This window comes from Pipistrellus kuhlii, unplaced genomic scaffold (assembly GCF_014108245.1).
Source record: "Pipistrellus kuhlii isolate mPipKuh1 unplaced genomic scaffold, mPipKuh1.p scaffold_m20_p_7, whole genome shotgun sequence".
Taxonomy (NCBI): Eukaryota; Metazoa; Chordata; class Mammalia; order Chiroptera; family Vespertilionidae; genus Pipistrellus; species Pipistrellus kuhlii.
In genome coordinates, this window is record NW_023425573.1 from 46,191,524 (window position 1) to 46,212,258 (window position 20,735).

General features: G+C 37.3%; 1 protein-coding gene across 1 annotated transcript in view; it reads left to right on the top strand.

The window, feature by feature from the left end:
• Positions 1-20,735, top strand: part of LOC118709659 (fibroblast activation protein alpha) — a 64,126-nt gene that overhangs the window by 13,657 nt on the left and 29,734 nt on the right. The window contains exons 7-14 of the mRNA XM_036421916.2: positions 4,304-4,376; positions 5,058-5,178; positions 5,961-6,115; positions 8,828-8,931; positions 9,383-9,518; positions 13,616-13,660; positions 18,550-18,654; positions 18,753-18,823. Coding sequence (XP_036277809.1) covers positions 4,304-4,376; positions 5,058-5,178; positions 5,961-6,115; positions 8,828-8,931; positions 9,383-9,518; positions 13,616-13,660; positions 18,550-18,654; positions 18,753-18,823 — 810 coding nt within the window. The remainder of the gene's footprint in view (positions 1-4,303; positions 4,377-5,057; positions 5,179-5,960; positions 6,116-8,827; positions 8,932-9,382; positions 9,519-13,615; positions 13,661-18,549; positions 18,655-18,752; positions 18,824-20,735) is intronic.

A 20,735-nucleotide genomic window follows, 5' to 3' on the forward strand; every position in this document is an offset into this window, starting at 1 on the left:
TAAGTAGTATATTTGTAATTTTGTACTTTTACTACTTATGTTTATTTCCATAAGTAGTAAAAGTACAAAACATGCATGGGAATGATACACTGCTTCTAGGAAGGAGGCTACTTCCTGGGAAGGAATTAGTTCTCTTTGAACATATACTCTGTTAGTTGATTCTAAATTACGGTTTTTTAAAAAATTGCAAAATATTAATATCTCAAATTTAGATGGTAGATAAATTGCCATCTATTGTATTGTTTTCTTTATTTGTATGTTTAACTATTTACAATATATTTCAAACAGAAAAATATATACAAATAAGTCAGTAGGAGAAGAACTGAGAAAGAGAATTCCTGGCAGGAGGAATATTATCTAAAAACACAAAGGGAATGGAGAGCATGGTAGGTTCAGAAAACAGAAAGTAGGTCAGTTGAGTTGAAACTGGAGGAGGGTATGACTACTGGGAGGTGATGTAAGGCTGGGAAGGAGCTGAGGCCAGGAAGTCTGGGCCAAATAATAATGAGGAAACTATTAAAAGGAGTTTACATTTCATTCTGATGACAATAGGGAATCACTGAAGAGTTTCAAATGGGAAATGACATGATCAGATTTGCACTTTAGAAAAATAACTTTGACTAAGAATGGACAATGAATTGGTTTAGTTACTCATCTTAATGTGATATCCCATTTGTGTTATGTAAAAGAGAAAATAATTATATACCTTGAAGAGGTATTAAAAATCTTATGGTCTATTTCCCCTTTTATTTTGCAAGAGCACAAAAGTTCAAAAAAAATTTACCTACTTCTTTTAAATGTTCAGTGGAGACTAACTCTGATCTTCTTAAACTGTCAAAGAAATAGGAACTAGTACATAAAGTAGAATCTAAATTCATCTAATGCATTGAGTCTTTCTCTTCTCTGATCCACTGTGTCACCAAATATTATACAAGAGTTACTTACTGAGGACTTATTTTGTGAAAAGCATATAAGGAAGAGTACAAATGAGCTGAAGTTACCAACCCTACTCTCAAGAAATATTTAGACTTGTAAGGAGAAAACCTACTCTTTCAATACAATTTTTAAAAAATGTACTGAATTACTTAATGCTTTAAGTAAGTCATGCATTATTTCCTTACTTTTCTTTTAACCATTTTGAAATTCTCAAAGTCCTATGTTCAGATTCACCAAATTAAACAATTCCAAAAGAATATGGCAATACTAATATTTTAATCATGGTTTGTATAAGCTTTAAGGCCTAGAATCATTGTAGATGGTTAGCTTTTGTGCAGTGAATTTAATCAAACCACTATTGTTGGTTTTTTCTCTTCACAACTATTAATTTGACAGATTGTTTGCTTTTGTCAGTTAAATATACAATAATTTAGAAAGTGAGGGATGACAAATTTGTTGAGGTTTAAGACAAAATTGGGTACCGCTAACTGCAAATGTTCTGTGTGCCTTGGAAGAGTCTACAATTTACCACGGAGAAAATGAGCATGGTTCTGGTTTTAGGCAGGGGAAGGGATACTGAGGAAATGACTGCATTTGAAAAGCAGCCTCTGCCACGTCCTCTCCTGCTGTGAATTATTTAGAAAACACAGAAAATAGCCACCTGCTGACTTGCGGGTCATGAAGAGACTGTGTGCTGAGATTTGCGCTTGGTGCTGTCTTCATGACTGGGCAGATGAAGCTTGAGCCATGGCAGGGTGCCAGACAAGGCTGTCAGTCTATCCTCACCAAGATGGTTCAGAGCAAATAAGAGAATTGATGTAAAGGGAGAAGCCAGGCTGCCTTCACAACCTCATTCAGCCTCAGTATTTGGCAACATCAGGCAGTGTTACAATGTCAAAGGTCACAGGCACACTGGCTTGATCAGAACTGTAAATCAGGTGAAGAACATTTTCCCGTTGGGTCATTTCCTTGCCTGTGCCCTGGGATGACTTTCAATATGTTCCAGACCTCCCAGGGGCCTGGTGCCTTAAACTGCTCTCCAGCAGTCAGGATTCCCATGGTACCAATGGTCTTCTTCCTCCGGGGCCTCCACCCTTTCTCCAACCAAAGCTGGTCTGTCCAGTGGCCTGCTCCCTCATTGTCTGCTAGGCCTCATGCTGCATGACCTAATACATTAAGTCAATGTATATTATAAGGCTTCATAGTTTCCAAAGTTTAAACAAGTCAGGTATATGTTAGGTCCAGGTTGGAGGTATTTTGGAGAGTGAAGGAAGGGAGTCTTTCTTCTCTTTCTTCAGGCTTCTCACATTACACCTAGAAGGCAGGTCTTTTTTTTTTTAGAACTTTTATAAGAGTATTTTTAGCCAAATTGACAATGTATGCCAGAAGGCAAGATTCCAAGTGTTTCCCAGATAGGTCTTGCTTTGTGTATCCACAAAAGCATTTATTATTATTTTTTTTAGTTTACCGTATTTTTCGGACCATAAGACGCTCCGGACCATAAGACGCACCAGTTTTTAGAGAAGGGAAATGAAGAAAAAAAGATTCTGAAACAAATAGTGTCCTAAAATATTTCATGTGCATTAAAACCCAACATCACAGTCATAAACACATGTAATCAACCCTGTAAAGTAAACAGCAGCATTTAGAACCATTTTAGAGCCGGGCAAGCACACAGAGACCACACAGAGCCGGACAAGTAAAAAAACTTTTTTTTTTAAAGTATATGTGTAGGCTATATTTGGACCATAAGACGCAGGGACTTTCCCCCCCCACTTCTGGGGGGAAAAAAGTGCGTCTTATGGTCCGAAAAATACGGTAATTTATTGGGGGTAAATCTATACTAATAAAAGGGTAATATGCTAATTAGACTAGGTCAACTGACATCTTCCTGTCATCTGGTCCTCCTTCCAAACAAAGTCACTGTGGCTGGGGCCCAGGCAGAAGCAGTTAGGGATGATCAGGCCACAGGGGAGCAGTTAGTTAATAAAATTATATAGGTTTCAGGTGTATATTGTATTGTGCTCATCACTCCAAGCAAGTCTCCTCCCATCACCGTTTAGTCCCCTGTACCCTTTTCTATCTCCCCGATCCTCCTCCTCTAGTAACCACCATACTCTTGTCTTTCTATGAGGTATCTGTTTGCTTGTTTGTTTTGCTTAGTCCATTCATCTTTTTCACGCAGTCCCCCAACCCTCCCACCCCTCAGTCTGTTTTCTGTCTATGAATCTGTTTATATTTTGCTTGTTAAATTCCACATATGAATGAAATCATGTGGTATTTGTCTTCCTTTGACTGGCTTATCTCACATAGCATAATGTTTTCCAGGTCCATCCATTCTGTTGCAAAGGGTACAATTTTCTTTCTTTTTATGGCTAGGTAGTATTCCATTGTGTAAATGTACCACAGTTTTTTAATTCACTCATCTACTGATGGGCACTTGGGCTGCTTCCAAATCTGAATGAAACTATTAATACAATCTTCAAGAAGATAATTAAAACTTAAGCATTGCATCATATGACTCTTTAATACATTAAATCTGAACACATTCTTGCTGAAGAAGTACAAAAGCTCCCCAATGCAAGACAGCCCACTGATAATTTGCAAGATGACTCTAAGGATCAAAGTGAGGTTTTTGGCTAAAAGGATATTTGAAGTTTCCCTATGGGTTTAGGACTTTGCACGCTTAAGGCATACTGCCTAGTATGCAATCTGTTTTTCAGCTTAGCTTAGATCGGATGTTCCTTTCTGTTTCTGATTTCAAGTCAGATCTCTGGGGAAATTGTCAAATGGCATCTTATTTTCAAAAATTTGAAATGCATGTGCATTCACAGAGATGGGGTTGTACATGGGCATGTGCAAGAGTACTTATTAAACTTCAGCACCATTGTAGAATTTTAGAGCGGGAAGGCACTCCAGCGACCATCCTACCCTGGTGTGTACAAAAGAGAGCCAAAGACTTGAGTTTAATTTGGGCCTCTGCCAAAAACTAGTAATGTTGTTTTTAAAAGTCATACTATTTCTCCAACCTCACATTTCTTTTCTACAAAATGGAGTTCCTTTGGATAATTTCTAGAGATATCCCCACTTTCCCAGTCTATAAATCTTTAATCTAGTCATCTCCCTACAAAGGCTGGCAAACGGAGGCCTGGAGAACTTACATGACTTCTAAGTAGCTAGGAAAGAGCTACCACTACCGCCCCATCTCTCCAGTCCCAAGTGGCCACATCTTTCCATTAGGTTTGAAGAGGCAGAGAGAATGACTCTTTGTTTTTTATTGTTTAATTTTTCTGTTTATAAAGATTGTTTTTCATTGAACAGCAAGGTTTTGTGTGTGGTTTTTCTTTCCATCTTTCTTTCCCTCTAGAGATTTTGTAAGAAGAAATGAGCTTCCTCGTCCCATTCAGTATATTTGCTGGTCACCTACGGGGAGTAAATTAGTAAGTGTTTGAATGATAGAAGTGTTGAATCATTTACATAAAAGAGGAGCCATTTGGTTTTGGCCTTTGTTAAATTCCCTTGCTTAAAAGAAAAAATAAATAAATAAATGCATTACTATTTTTTTTAGTGATTAAAAACAAGAAGAGTTTTGATAAATGAAACCCATCTGAGAATTCCGCAAAATCTCAAGCTCATGGATAGACTTTAAATATCTCAGTCAGAAACTTTATCCTTATACTCAGCCAGAATGCGTTGTGCCAGAAAGCTCAGGAAAAATATGGTTTTCACAAGTTTCCCAGACTAGCTTCAGACAACATGAAATTTTGTCCAAGCTCTTATTTAAGGACTCTAAATAAAGATTAGATCTGGCTAGCTATTAATAATCAGAGATTGATTTTACTTTTTGTTAATAAATATATAATTATTTACTTGGGTAATAAAACCACAAATAAATAGTGACTTTATTCTTTATTTGATATAGACTTTAAAAATCATAACAGATGATAATGGGAGTCAGTTGTTTCTTGACCTATTAAAGTGAGGTAGTACTTGTGAGTCTTTTTGCATCTGAATTGCTACACTTTTAAAAGTCATTAGGTCAATAATTAACAAAAATATATAGACTTAATTGTATTTCTTATGGAATTTCCTTGTATTAACTAGCTTACCGCCACTTCCAGGCATATGTGTATCAGAACAATATCTATTTGAAACAAAGACCAGAAAACCCACCTTTCCAAATAACATATAATGGAAAAGAAAATAAAATATTTAATGGAATCCCAGACTGGGTTTATGAAGGTAAGCTGTCTCATTCTTTCTACTGCTGCTGTGTTGGTTTTTAATTGAAAATAATTGCATACATTTAGTAGCATTTAGATGAGTGCTATGCTGCTGAGATGAATGGTGGCATTTCTGAAAGCTGTTATCTGAACAGGACGTGCATGTTCTGAAAGAACAAAATCTTCAGGCTTGTAGAGTTTATTTTTAATGAGCATTATAAAGTGGCAGCAACAATTTAGATTCCAAGAAGTTTATGGTCCTTAAATGCTGTGTTAGTTCATTTTCTCAGGTTTGTTTTTTCTTAAGAAAGAAATATTTTTTCCAAAACTAAACAACTGTTTATATTATTTTGCAGGAAAATATCCTTAAGTTGTTATACTTCCATGAATATTCTTTTAGAAATAATATTCCCAGGAGAGAAAGTCAACATTCAATGTTTATGTTACTCTGTAGTACAATTACAGTTTCCTTGTTTTGGCTATTTTAGGTGACTATAAGAACCAGAAGTTGCCCCCAAAAGAAAAATTAATTCTTGTTAATATATTTATTATTTATTTTAAAATTACATTTCTGAATAATGTCAAATCCTAAGAAGACTGTTAGATAAGGGTATAAGGCTAAACTATTCCTCTAAACCCAGGTTATTTATCTTTTAATAACCAAAGTAGGACATATATTGCATCTATATTAAATAAACTATTTTGGGCAATAATGGATATATACAATGTATTTTGAAATGTTTATAATGATTTTTAGAAGAAATACCAATTATAATTAATATGCTAGTATTTATTTTTCAGAGGAAATGCTTGCTACAAAATACGCTCTCTGGTGGTCTCCAAATGGAAAATTTTTGGCATATGCAGAGTTTAATGATACAGAAATACCAGTTATTGCCTATTCCTATTATGGTGATGAGCAATATCCTAGGACAATAAATATTCCATACCCAAAGGTATGTAGAATACTTTTAGCAGATGCTTCTATTTCCTTGGTGTCAAAATGAGCAACCAATACCATGAATAGAGGTGGGATCAACAAGTTTGGAGAGCTTCTTATCCTTGTGCATTGTAAAGCAAACATTGTACTGTGATCTATTATTTATGTGGACATCTGTTGCTTTGGACATCTGGTTGTGCTGGATGAAGTAGTCTTTGCTAAATTCTATTGCAGAAGCTTTGAAAAACATATGGTCTAGATCATGGAGGAAAAACAAGCTTAACTTAAATTTAATTTTTCCATATTTCATGCTCCAAATTCAGGGTAAAGTTCTGTTTTGCAGTTCCTTCTTGAATTCTCATGTAAATGCAAGCTAGAATGGGGAATACAAATGTTGAACTTGATGTTCCTGTCAGGTAGAAGCAAGCATGAGTTATGATTTTTTTCTGGGCATACAAGGTGGCTTAAATTTGTGAGCCTTGAGTGAATTAGACTGGGTGTGAGCCCAAAGATTTTTGCATAAACATTCTAGAAGCCTTAGTGTGCATACTTTTCATTCATTCCCACTTCTGGAGAGACCTGTATGTGCAGTTGGAGAATGGCCAGATCTCAGTGCAGAGCGTCATGTCATAATTTAATTTAGACAGTAAATTTGAAAGGAGATCAAATCACAAATTCTCCTCTTGCACAAGGCATGAAAGTGATTTTAGAATGCAGTGCAATGTCCTTTCTTCCCCGTTGTTTATGCTTGCCAGGAACACTGCCATCGATGGATCCAGTGGGTCCCTACGTGACAAAGAGGAGATAGATGTACCTACACACAAGCAGATTCCAAAGTGGCCATCGTGACAGAAATAGAAATGTTAGACAGTTTAAAATTCACTTTAAAGTCATTGGAGAAACATTAAGGAATAGAGCTGAGTGTTTAGGTAGGAGACCTTTCAAGGGCTGACTATAAAGTCTGGAGCTGGAGATGATTGGAAGCATGAGGTATAATACTTGGGATCCATGATGTAAAAGGACTTGGATCTTTAGGGGGATGAAAGGGAGCAGGAAGCGATGAAGAACTGAGGAGTAACTGGCACTGGCAGAGAAGTCCAAATTCCCATGTTTCTTTGAAGACTAAAGTTGCTAAACTCATCTGACTTTGGACTGAGAGGTGAGACTAGTTGGAAGAAGCAAAAAGTTTCAGCTGAGCCTTCAGTAAAACAGAAAGTCAGAGGAAAATGTATATAAGTCCTTAGATAAATCCAAACAGCATCTATTCATTTAAGACTACTGACCTAAATAGTTGATTTAAGTTATTTAACAACTACAAGATTCTCTTTTTCTGTGGTAAAATAACAGAAAAACTCTAAGAAACTGTTTGGGTGTGAACTATACTGTCATATAAATTTTTATGTATAATAAATTTTTATATATAATAGCATAGAAAACACAAAACAAGAAAATAATCCTATATAATAAAGAGCTAAATATGCAAATAGTCATCATGCTGTCATGCCAAAATGGCTCAAACACTCAACACTGGGCAGAGACGAATGGGGACCAGCTAGGCACAAATGTCCTTGCAAGAGAAGAATGGGGACCAGTCAGGCTGCAGCCAGGGAGAGGGAGAAGCTGCCTGCCCTATAGTCCTGGGCACCAGTGGCTGTGGCTGCGGCCTAGGAGAAGGACAAGTCACCTGCTCCATGGCCCCAGGCCCCAGCAGCTGGCTGTTCTTGGGCCTGTGGCCTGGGAGAGGGACAAGTTGCACACTCCATGGTCCCAAGTGCCAGTGCCAGTGCCTGCAGCTGCAGCCCAGGAGAGGGACAAGCCACCCGCCTAAAGGTCCCAGGTGCCAGCGTCTTTGGCTGTGGCCCAGGCAAAGCTGGCCTAGGTACTGGGTGTTTGCAGCCAGCCATAGGGAGGGAAGCCCAGTCCCAGGAACCTGCGATAGGCTGGAAGAGGGAATCCTGAGTCCCAGGTGCATGGCAATACAGAGATGGTTAGGGATGATCAGGCCAGCAGAGGAGCAGTTAGGGGAGATCAGGCATGCAGGCAGAGGTGGTTAGCGGCCATCAGGCAAGCAGAGGTAGTTAGGAACAATCAGGCAGACAGGCACATGAGTGGTTAGGAGCCAGCAGTCCCAGAATGCGAGAGGCAGTTGGACATCCCCAGAGGGGTCCTGGATTGGAGAGAGGGCACTGGGCCTCCAGTAAATTCCTTATTTGGAAATGAAACTTTCCTAAGTTTGAAGGGATGATAGCAATAGTAATGTAACTAGCTGAGAGATTGAGTATTTGGTGATTTTTCTGGACCAAATTACAGGGTAAAAGCAAAAACTATATTTTACTATGTATTTTTACACTTTCCTCCCAACCACAATCTCTCTAGCAGAGGAAGAAATGATAATAATTATCATCACCATCATAAATGGGAAATAATCTGCCTTAAAAATCAGAAAATATTGATTACAGAACTGTATTTTTGTATCCAAAATATTTTTTTCATTGAATCAAAGCTTCTTAACTAATCACTTAAAATATGTGTTTTCACACTGATTGACACAGTATTACCCTGCAAGTAAAATTGAAGTAAAAATCCTGGTCATGTTATATTTTTTTTCAACAGAAATATACCTAACATTTTTATTTTATAAAAACATGCCTAAATTCCTAAAATGTCTTTCAAATGTTAGTGATAATTAAAATTTTATGAGCTGTTCTACCTTTATTTTTTTTGTCAGGCTGGAGCTAAGAATCCTGTTGTGAGGATATTTATTGTTGATACCACTTACCCTGAGCATGTAGGTCCCATAGAAGTCCCAGTTCCAGCAATGATAGCCTCAAGGTATATTCCTCTCAGATGCTTTCCACCTTTGAAATGGAATTTTAACACAAATTTCTTAATCAATTTTCATATTTATTTTCTAGAGAATTAAAGATGAGTGTATATACTATAAGCAAAAATTGAGTTTACCTATGCATAAGAGCTAATTTAATGCTTTTTCTCCTATATGTTGACTAGTAGCTTTGGCTTTATGTCTTAAATTCTTTTCTAAAATAAACTCAAGTATAAAATAATTTCATTAGATGGATGAATTCTTATGGATAGTCTTTAAAAGTCAGCAGGTATATTTAAACTTATTCAGCAGAAAGGGAACATTTTGCCTTCCTTATCTATGGAATAAGTATTTAACTTAATAATAATAAAGTAAATCCTTTAGAAAACATAAATTAAAAAATTACTTGAATGTGATATTTGTTTATGGTTGTGACAGTCTGTTTTGATTTATTTGCAGTGATTATTATTTCAGTTGGCTCACGTGGGTTACTGATGAACGAATATGCTTGCAGTGGCTAAAGAGAGTTCAGAATGTTTCAGTCTTATCTATATGTGATTTCAATGAAGGGTGGCAGACATGGGATTGTCCAAAGGTAGGTTATTAAAACATAGGTATTTTTCTGAAGAATGTTCAAGAATGGGGACTTATTTATAGCCAACATTCTATATAATAAAAGGCTAATACGCAAATTGTCCCCTCGACTAGGAGTTTGACTGGGAGTTTGATCAGGGGGTGGGGCCAGTGAGGGGGAGGGGCCATGGGAGGTTAATCAGGAGCAGGGCTGGCCAGCCAACTAACCATGGTCCCTCCCCCGAGCTGGCTCCACCGCATGGTTCCTCTGCCGAGCTGAGCCAACCTCCTCTGTCCCCTCCCTCAGCGAGTCCAGCTTGATCTGCCGTTATCCGGGTGGGCAGCCGGATCCCACCCCTGCATGAATTTGTGCACCAGGCCTCTAGTTTATATTATAAAGCCAAAATGACCGCATCCAACTCTGGATTGCTTTGCAAAACAAATAGCAAAACAACAACAAAAAAACAACACTCCCTATTTTCAGGGTCATTAGTTTTATTAAATAAATAATATGCCACTTCTTTCTTTGAATAATTTTAGCCTTTGTTTAGAATAAATAAAACAACTAAATAATAATATGTTATTTGGAAAATGACATTGGAAAAAATCAAGTATCTGGTTCTGAATTAGGATGGAAATTCATACTTTTGATATTACAAAACTGACAGTCCACAAAAAACAAAACAATGAAGATGAAAAGATAAGCTGTGTTTATTAGGAAAATATTTGCGTTCTGTTCAAAAGAACTGAAATAACATGCTCATGGTGGTACATGCTATTCAATGTCAAAATAAAAGAATAAAAATTATAAAGAAAATGAAAAGAAAAAGCCGAATATTCCCAGTTTAAAATCAAAAGTAGATAACTGAAAATATGAGGTAAAATATTAGATCAAATTATCCTGCAACCCTATATTAGGAGAGTGCTTTATACTGTGCTAATTTTAGGGAGAAAAAAAAATGTGAAAACCAGGCACAGATTTATTGTTGAGTTTTAATTGTTTCTATTGCTCAAATCCAAACATAATCTGTTGAATTAATGAGTCAGAAAACTACTTCACCAATCTAAAAGCTTTATAATAAACTTGTTCATAAGTACTCACATTAGAGACTAAGAAATATAAAAATGTTTTCTTTAAATAGGAAATTTGATGGGTACATTTCATGAGACTTCTAATTATAAAAAGATGTTTCATTAAACCAAATATAGGATAAACCTATTTTGTAAAGTGAGAAGCAAATCACAGAGCAATCAGAGCAAATCACTGAATTCTATCTAAAAATTAGGACATTATGTTCTGCAAGAAAAAAGTCATGTGAATCTGTCTGGAAATGCATTAAGACTATAATGGTCAAGTTACTCAGGCTTAAAAAAATATATTTTTTTAATCACTACTGTGTCTGCAATCAGCTTGACTAATTTTGATGAGATATGCTAGAAGTTTATTTTTATCTTATTTATATTTTGATATGCAAAGCAGGAAGATGTTGGCCATAATATAGTGTCATACACACATGCACAAAAGAGAGAATATATTTGATTGTGCTAGTTAATTAGAAACCATTGGTCTGATTAGTCAGCTTTAACATTTTCATTGAATCTGGGTGTTAAAAATTATTGTTTTAATGTGTTAGTTTAAAACTATAAAATTGGTCATTTAGATACCATTTTAGTTATTAAAACAAAGCATTTAAAACTATTATTGCCTTGGAATATAAAATTCTAATTTATTAAAACCTGAGACTATTTTAATACAAACTGACAAAACATATAGATGCTTGTTGACTAAGATGTGGAATTACCTGGAATATAAACTTTAATTAATGGCCCAAAACAGAGATTACATTTAGAATATCAGGTTTGAATAAACTTGGGATTTCAAAACAACCTCTTTTTCAAAATAATCTGATAATTGCATGGAGGAACACATTTTTAAATTTAAGAACAACAGAGTATTAAATTTTCCAGCAACCAGATTCATGATTGATGTGTGTGTGTGTGTGTGTGTGTGTGTGTGTGTGTGTTTAAAACAAATAACATTTAAGATTAATTGACCTGGCAACATTTTATTCATTTGGAAGTCATACCAAAAAAAAAAAGAAGCAAAGGATACTGTTAATAATTACTTGTAATAGAATTATATTAATAAGATTTATTAAGAAATGTATAACTAGGGGGAGGAACATCTTTCATATTATTCTTTCTTCTCTGAAAATGGGATCAAAATTAATCTTAACTTTATGGCTAAAAGTAATGAATCAAAATGTTTCACTATTTTTTCAAGTCATATCCTCTCAGAGGCACTACAGGAGAAAATCCAAACTGTTTTTTTAAATTTATTATTCCCTAACTTTTTATGACAGTACTTTTCTCATGATCCCTTTCCTACTTCACTGATTCTTCTTTTCCTTTCCAGCTCTTCTTCTGACTTCTCTAGAAACCTTAATATTCTCCAAGTTAATATATTTGCAAGGTAGGCTGTTATAACAACAGAAATAATAACAACAAAATACCTCCAATAATTCATTGGATTAATAAAGTATAAATTTTGTACATTTATATACCCACCTAATAGTGAATCCAAGTAACTGGGGACTAGTGAGGGGATGGAGGATGGGGTGCTCTGCTTCACACAGTCAGTAAGCAACTCATGTTAATGATATTTCTGCTATCTTCATCCAGTGACTACCTACGCTAGTCCAAGGTTATTTAAATCTGATCATCAACATCCATCTGGGGTCTGAAAAAAAGAATAGAGGATTGTGTGTATGAGAGGATTTTTATAGATTAGGTCTAGAAGTAGCATGAATCACTTTTGCTTCACACAATTGGTTAGAATTTATCACATGACCACATCCAACTGGAAGGGGGCCTGGTAAATATAGTCTTGCTATCATCGTAGTAAAAAAAGAACTTGTTTCATGCACCAAAAGGTTGCTGGTTTGATTTCCAGTCAGGGCACATACTCATATTGTGGGTTCAGTCCCCATTGGAGGCATGCATGAGAGAAAATCAATCTCTCCCTCTCTCTCTCTCTCTCTCTCTCTCTCTCTCTCTCTCTCTCTCTCTCTCTCTCTCTCTCTCTCTCTCTCTCTCTCTCTCTCTCTCTCTCTCTCTCTCTCTCTCTCTCTCTCTCTCTTTCACACACACACAAACAAACACACACACACAGATAACTAAAACATATCCTCAGGTGATGGAAAAAAAATAATAATAAAAAGAAATGGTTGTTAATTCTTTCTGATGATTTGAACTTTTAAATATCTCTGGCAACATCTTCTCTGCTCCATCCTTACTGTTGCTATCTAGACTTGGGTCTTTACCATTCTTTTCCAAACAATACAGTAGCCATCCAACCAATCTGTCTGCCTCCTTCTATCTTACCCACTTCTAATCTATTTTCCGTATCATGTTCACAATTGTGTTTTCCAAATTGTGATTGTGAAATCCTTCGAAGGATTTACCAACAAGAGAAATTTAAACTTCTCTTTGGCATAAAAGGGTGGCATAAAAGTTTCTCAGAGATCTTGCTGATACCTCTGGATGCTCCCTCATCTTCTCTTTCCCTTAGTCACCCTTCACTCAGTACACTGAATCCCCTGTAGTTTACTAAACTGGCCTAGTCTCTACACTGTTCATTCTACCTACGATGCTCTTTCTCTAATTATTGGCCTAGAAAAGCCTATTCATTTTCTTAGGCTTACTAAATATTTGTTCCATAAATGATTGATTGTGCCAACCTAAAATATATACCAAAATAAGATTTGGTGCAAACATTAAGATCCCTATATGTCTTTTTACCTATGTGACACCAAGTACTTGGGTTTTGCTAGGCCTTTGTTGATGATGTGGTAACTCTGTATCAAAGAAAGTTCAACCAGAATTATTAAACGTTTGTGATAAAAATCCAGCCTTTATCCATGTGTGTACAATAGTGCTGTTGTATAAGATTTTGAATATAATCATCCTAAACTCAAGTGTGAAGTTAGTAGACTATTGATAGTACACTCTGTTGAGGCAGCTTAAGTGGTTCAAATGTCCAGATTATATTTATAAAAAGCAGTCTTCCTAACACTAACTCTAAGCTTTATATGATCTTTCTTTTTTTTTTTCTTTTAGACCCAGGAGCATATAGAAGAAAGTAGAACTGGATGGGCTGGTGGAGTATGGTTTTTCTATCTTTTCTTTATATTTTAATGACACTTGACAGATTCTCAGCTATGAACGGACCATTTGAAATGTATTCAAACTGGCAGTATTTTTTTTTAATAGAAAAAAAACATCAAGGTAAAAAATACAAAGGTAGTGATCCCTTCAGCAATTTGTGCTAGACAATTATAATGTACATTTAGAATTTTCTGAGAACAAGTCATTTATTTTCTTCACGTTCCAACCTTAAATTTTTCAACAAACTAATATGCATAATTAATATTACTTCTTAAACAAATACAATAAAGATAACTTTTTAAAAAGTAATATAGTCCCTAATTTGCCTAAAATTATCTTATTAATCATTAGCCATTTAAATTCAGGAAAAATAAACATATCCTTTGTAATTTAGATACAATCTACCTCTCATTAAATTTTATTATAAACTGAAATTGCTTAAAAACTGTAGATCACTGCTTTAAATACCCTAGTGCCCTGGCCAGCATGGCTCAGTATCAACCAGGAGGTCATGGTTCGATTTTCAGTCAGGGCACATGCCCAGGTTGCAGGCTCTGTCCCTTGTGTGGGGCATACAGGAGGCAGCTGACATGATTCTATCTCATCATCAATGTTTCTATATCTCTCTCTTCCTCTCTGAAATGAATAAAAATATATTTTTAAGAAAGATGCCCTCAGTGGAGGGACATAAGTGTCCTTTGAGGGAAGATGAGGTTCTTATATTAAATCCAAAGTCATGCCAAAATGAATCTAGTGAATAAATAAAGTATTTGCAGCACATGATTTTGTGCCAGATCATTTTATACATGTAGCTTTAGAATTCTATTGGGAAACATTATTTTTCTTATTTACAAATTTCAATCTCTTAAAATTTATCCAACAGTCAGTAAATTTTATAAAAACCAGAAGTGGAATTGTCAAAAATTCTTTGCAATGATAGCTTTCACAAGTATGTCCACACTCTCCCAAGGGATCTACTTTGAAGAGGTCATTCTTTAGATTTTATAAGTTCAGACCTGCACAACTTTATATAGTCATAGCTCCTTTGCCTTAGTATGCTGTTTAGCTTCCTTGAACCAATACAATAATTAAACCAGTGACTTAAAAAGTTTCTCAGAAATATGCCTTTCTGACATTCGTTCAGATAATATTTATGAGGTTTGTGGACACAGTGTGCAGGCTGATTCTTCTGTTAGAACTTACCAAAGTGCTTTAAACTGAAAAAGACCCTCATAGATTACCTAAGAATTAGAAAAATGATATTAAATGACTTGCTAAAAGTAACTGACTTGTTTAGTTACAGGCACAAATCTAGCAAACAGTTTAAGAGCATTATCATTTCCCCCCCCCCCCCCCAGCATGAGATAGTCAGTGTCTTAACTTGGGGAAAATAGTCTATTTTTTTCTGTATTTAATCAGAACGATAACAACAAATTCACTTTCAATAAATCTTTTTTTACTCTATAGAAAACAGACAAAAAGGAGGATGTAATCAATGTAGCTGGTATTTAATTACTAAATTTTGGGGAACAAACTCTACAAAGCAAATACTTAGACTGCAAAGCCACATTTAAATGATTTCAAAATAATTAAGCAATACACCACACCTCCTTTAGACTGTTGGCCAAATCCCTCATTTTGGAAAAATAAAAGTTCTACCTGATGCTTGGCAGCCTGTGCTTTGATTACACGTGGACTCAGTTCAGGCATTAGCCTTAGGTGCGTAGGTCATTTGCCAACCTTAGCAAGAACATATCTGCTGGTAAATAATCTTACCTTCCAAGTAAAATATGTTGAATGGCTTTGCACATAGAGAGAGTAAATTATCAGAAAATCTAAGCAAGGTTAAAGGGATCTGTGAAGAGGCCTGGTGATGACTGTGATTTTCTAGGGTCCAGATGTGACTTGTTGCCAGAAGCACTTAAGTGAGCTTGCAAGTGGACCTAGCCCTGGCCAAGTGAATGAGGACATATTTCACACTCTCTTTACTGCACCTAAGTTACCTGTTTATCTAAAGTAGGTGTCTTTGATGTGTGCAGCAAAAGGGGAGAAGATAACAGTCTTTGCTTAGCAAAAAATATTCTTCCTGTTTGCTTGACTCTAGTATCTTAAAACATAACACTTTACCCTGTTATTTTTTTTTTTATGAAAATTAAATCTCAACTAACTGCAGGTGTGAGGAGAATATATTTTTTTTACTCTAGCACCTGAAAATATTTTGTGACCCCAGTTCTGTTTAAGTAGTTAAGACAACGTAAAGCCAGTTTTTTAATTTTACCCTGAGGAGTGAGAGGGAGGCATCGTAAAGTGGTTGCTACTAAGTATGTCATCATTTGCTAAAAAAGCATAATTTTTTTCTTCTAGAGTAAAAAAATGATTGTTGTCAGACACACACTAATGAAATTCTGTCCACAAAACTGCAAATCAGAATTTCCTATTCTTGGGACTCTTAACCCTCAATTTCACTTAGAGGCACTAGTTTTAATACACAAAATGCTACCAAGGCCGGTTTTATTAATGAATGAAACTAATAGAGGCTTGGGCAAGGAAACCACATTTTCTCATTTTTCCATTTTCATTTTGTTAAAGATTTATCATTTCTATGCCAAAGTGATAAGACCTCGGACACTGTTAATTGCCTGGGGCTGCTGTTACAAACTTGGTGGCTTAAAGCAACATAAATTCATTCTCTCACTATTCTGGACTTAGAAGTCCAAAGTCAGGTGTCTGTGGAGCCAGGCTCCCTCTGAAAGTTCCAGCAGTCCCCGGACCGCGGGCAGAGAGTGCCACATGCGCGCGCACGCAGACCTCCCCACTTCTCGCTGTGAAAGTTCCAAGAAAGAATTCTTCCTTGCCTCTTCCAGCTTCTGACAGCTGCTGGCAATCCTTGGATGTGCTGAACTTGTAGCTACATCACTCCAAGCCCTGTTTCTCCATATCTCTCTCTATCTCTTTGCATCCTCTTCTCTAGTCATCGGATTGAGGGTCTACCCTGATCCAGTCTCACATCTTGATTCGTACCTTGACTACATCTGTAAAGACTATTTGTAAATAGTGTCATTGTCTTAGTCAGTTTGGGCTGCTTCAACGAAGTGTCATAGACTGGGTGGCTTATTACAATAACAACAGGAATTTATTTCTCACAATTCTAGAAACTGGAAGTCCGAGATCAGGGTCCAGGATAGTCACATTCTGGTGAAAGCTCTCCTTCAGTTGCAACTTCCACCTTGCATCCTAATGTGGCAAAGAGCAGAACAAAGGCTGAGACCGGTTTGGCTCAGTGGATGGAGTGTCAGCCTGTGGACTGAAGGGTCCCGGGTTCGATTCCAGTCAAGGGCATGTACCTTGGTTGAGGGCACATCCCCAGTAGGGGATGTGCAAGAGGCAGCTGATCGGTGTCTCTCTCTCATCGATGTTTCTGGCTCTTTATCCCTCTCTCTTCCTCTCTGTGAAAAATCAATAAAATATATATTTTTTAAAAAAAAGAGCAGAACAAAAGAAGCAAGCAAACTCCCTGGTGATTCTTATAAGGGTATTAATCTCATTCATGGGAGTGCCAACCTTATGATTGCATCTGACCCTAATATCCTCCTAATACCATCTTTGTGGGGGATAGGTTTCAATATAGGAATTTGGGAGAAATATTCAGTCTCTAATAGTCCCCTTCTGAGGTTCTGGATGGAAATCAATTTTAGGGAAGACTATTCAGAACACTACAGATACCACATCAGATAAATTGCATTTGAAAAGTCACACAATCATACTCAATTTTATAAAAAAAAAAAAAGAATCAAGTATCAGATCACCCACAGGACCATCACTACAAAGGAAAACATCAACTTTCCCTATGTTCTTAGTCAAAAGGGAGTCCCAGGCTGAGTGTCAACAGGATAGGTGTTTGCAGCTAAAAGATACTGTAGTTATTTGGCTGTTGCTGCTTGCTCAGCTCTACAGGAGTTGAGCATCATGTTCACTGTCATATGAAAGCACTGGGCTAGAGAGAGCTGATTGTGGATCAGCTGTGGGAATATCGACTCTGAGTGAGACAGAGTAGCTCCTCCATCATGTAGGTCTTCCACCACTTTACTGCCATTTCAAAACCTGCTCACCAGAATTGTAAATTCACCAGCAAATGTAAGATGAGTCTACACGTTTAATGGGAGTAATTACCAGCTAAAATTTTGTGTGAGGACCTTGGCAGGATTTTGTTTATCTGTACCATTCAGGATGTTGACTTGTAGCTGGCTCTGCTCCAGGGCACACCAGAACTGAGTGTCAGAGACTCCTTAGGTCATTAAGGGGTGCCCAGCAGGGTCCCTGCAAAGAAGTCAGGGATGCTCATGAGGTCTACTCTGCTCCCCAAGTTAAGGATTAAATCCCCCACTTGCTTGTCCTGGGTAACATTTTTCTCTCTAGCTAGAAGTATCGTCCTAGCAGGCCATGATATTTAATATTTAATATTTCAAATGTCTTCATTGAACCACTGGCATTAGGTACTTGGCATCATACATATCAATGTGGCCAAATACCATATTTTGAAGACTGACTTGGTTAAATACCAACATTCATGTGTGATTCTTTCAACTCTCTTTCCTTTCCAGTCCATCACATAATCTCAGAACATACAAATTAAACACTCAATCAAATTAAACTTTTAAACCCAGGGGCTTGTAGTAGCAATTAAACAGTAGTTGGAATGTACCAGTGCCTGTTAAAACCACTAGAAAAGCCTTCCACCTAAAATAATGGAACTCCAGATGTGAGTAACGGAAGGTGGGGGAGGAGGAGTGGGGAAAGGAGGTGTTCTAGTTCTTATATACGTTGCTTTTAAAAAATCAATAGTTTTAGTTTGGTTTGTCTTTTGAACATAACCTTTTCTTTTTCAGTTCTTTGTTTCAACACCAGTTTTCAGCTATGATTCCACTTCATACTACAAAATATTTAGCGACAAGGATGGCTACAAACACATTCACTATATCAAAGACACCGTGGTACGCTCCTTCCAATATTTATCTCCTCAAAGATCATTCACTTGAGGTTGCTCAAATAACGCTCAGCTTCACACCACATAATGTTTGTCTTTTTATAGGAAAACGCAGTTCAAATTACAAGTGGCAAGTGGGAGGCCATAAATATATTCAGAGTAACACGGGATTCACTGTAAGTATTGCATGAGGCATGTTGCCCCAGTCAGGGTTTAATTAGCCAATGGATGTCCAAGGGATGCTGCACCACTTCTTTCTATTAAGAGCATTTTAGTTATTTACTCTGTAGTTTAGTTCAGACAGCTGTGCTTTTCTGAAGACTGTACTTTCTTTAACAACCAGGAAAGAATATATGGCAGGTGGTCATTTCTTTTCTGATATGTGATAGGTACCTATATAAAAGTGTAAATTTAAAAAGTCATGATTGGTTCTGAAGACAAGTTTTACTCTTCAGCGCCTGAAGCAATGAGCAAGCTTGAAAAATCCACTGATGGCAACCCGTACATAGAAAATATTTTTGTAGTGACTCACTGCTATATAAATTTGTTATTATCTGTAACACCTGTAGTTGATTGAACAATTACTGTGTACCACATGCTGTAAAGTAGAAACCATTATCCCATTTTACAGATAAGAAAAGCAATATTCAGAAAATTAACTTGGCCAAGGTCACATAGTTCGTGGCAGAGCTAGGATTCAAACTTAGAACACATTCAACCTAACATTCTTATTGGTAACTTCAACATGGGTACTTCTTTCCTTTCCAGTCCATCCTGCATACAGTCTAAATAAACCACCTTAAAAAGTCATTTGTGCTCAAACTTCTCTAATCCTTTTCCTCACTCCTTGTTTGGTTCAAATCCAGGGTACTCTGCTATAATCTGCCTACCATTAGCTGGGATTCTAAGAGCAAAGAGGGGGATCATTAGTTCAGGCTCACTGGCTAAAACCTGCCAGAAACTATTGCCAATTCATGAAATTCTTTGAACAGTCAGCAAAGGAGTTTAGTCATTATAGGGAGCATCCATTAAAATCACCAGCATTAGAGGCATGGCAAGATAAAAACGGGATTTCAGATATAATATTTTCAAAAGGTAGGGGGAAACTGAAGGCAGGAAGCCCCAGGTATGGTCATAATTTAGGCCTGAGGTGACAGAGACATGAACTAGCATAGTGGCAGTGAAATACAGACTCTGGGGGGGGGGGGGGGGGGGAATTATGCCTTTTTTTTTTTTTTTTTTTTTTTTTTTTTGCATCCTTGACATTTGGCATAGTGCCTGACACAGATCCAGAGTTCAATGAATATTTGTTAAACGAATGAGAGCAGAGATAGATAGATAGACAGGAAAGACAGATGGAGGCTGAACAGGAGTGGTGAATTAGTGGCTGTGAGGGAGAAGGGAACAACAAGAGGGATGTGGGTGCTTTTGCAAGTGTCAGAGATGAAGACAGTTGTGAAACCTTTGACATCAGAAAACTGCAGGGGGCTGTTTGGAAAAGATACTGAGTAGTTTATTCACAAACAATTTGAGATGATGTGGGAACGGCAAGTGCAAGTGATGACTGGAGTCATGTGAAGTCAGTAAAGACATGTAGAAGGATACATTTAACACTGTGAGTGAGCTGTATTATGTTGCCTTTTCCTTTTATTTGGGAACTAGAGGCCCGATGCACAAAATTCATGCACTTGTGGGGGGGGGGGGGGGGTCCCGGCCTGCCCCCTCTAGCAGTCTTGGAGCCCTTGGGGATGCCTGCCTTCCAGCTCAGTTCCACTCCCCTAAGCTGGCAGTCAAACATCCTTAGCAGTGCCACAGAGGCAGGAGAGGATCCTGCCACCCCTTATGAACTCATCAGCTATAAGCCCAGCTTCTGGCTAAGCAGCACATCCCCTGTGAGAGATGACCATTAGGGGGCAGCTTCTGCATTGAGCAGGATCTGGCCCAACTGGCTCTCCAATATCCCCCAAGGGGTCTCTGATTGCTAGAGGATGCAAGCCAGGCCAAGGGATGGGGGGGGGGGGGGGGGGGGGGACACGGAATGTTGGCAAGCCAGGGAGGGACATGGGAGGACTCCAGGGCTTGTCTGGC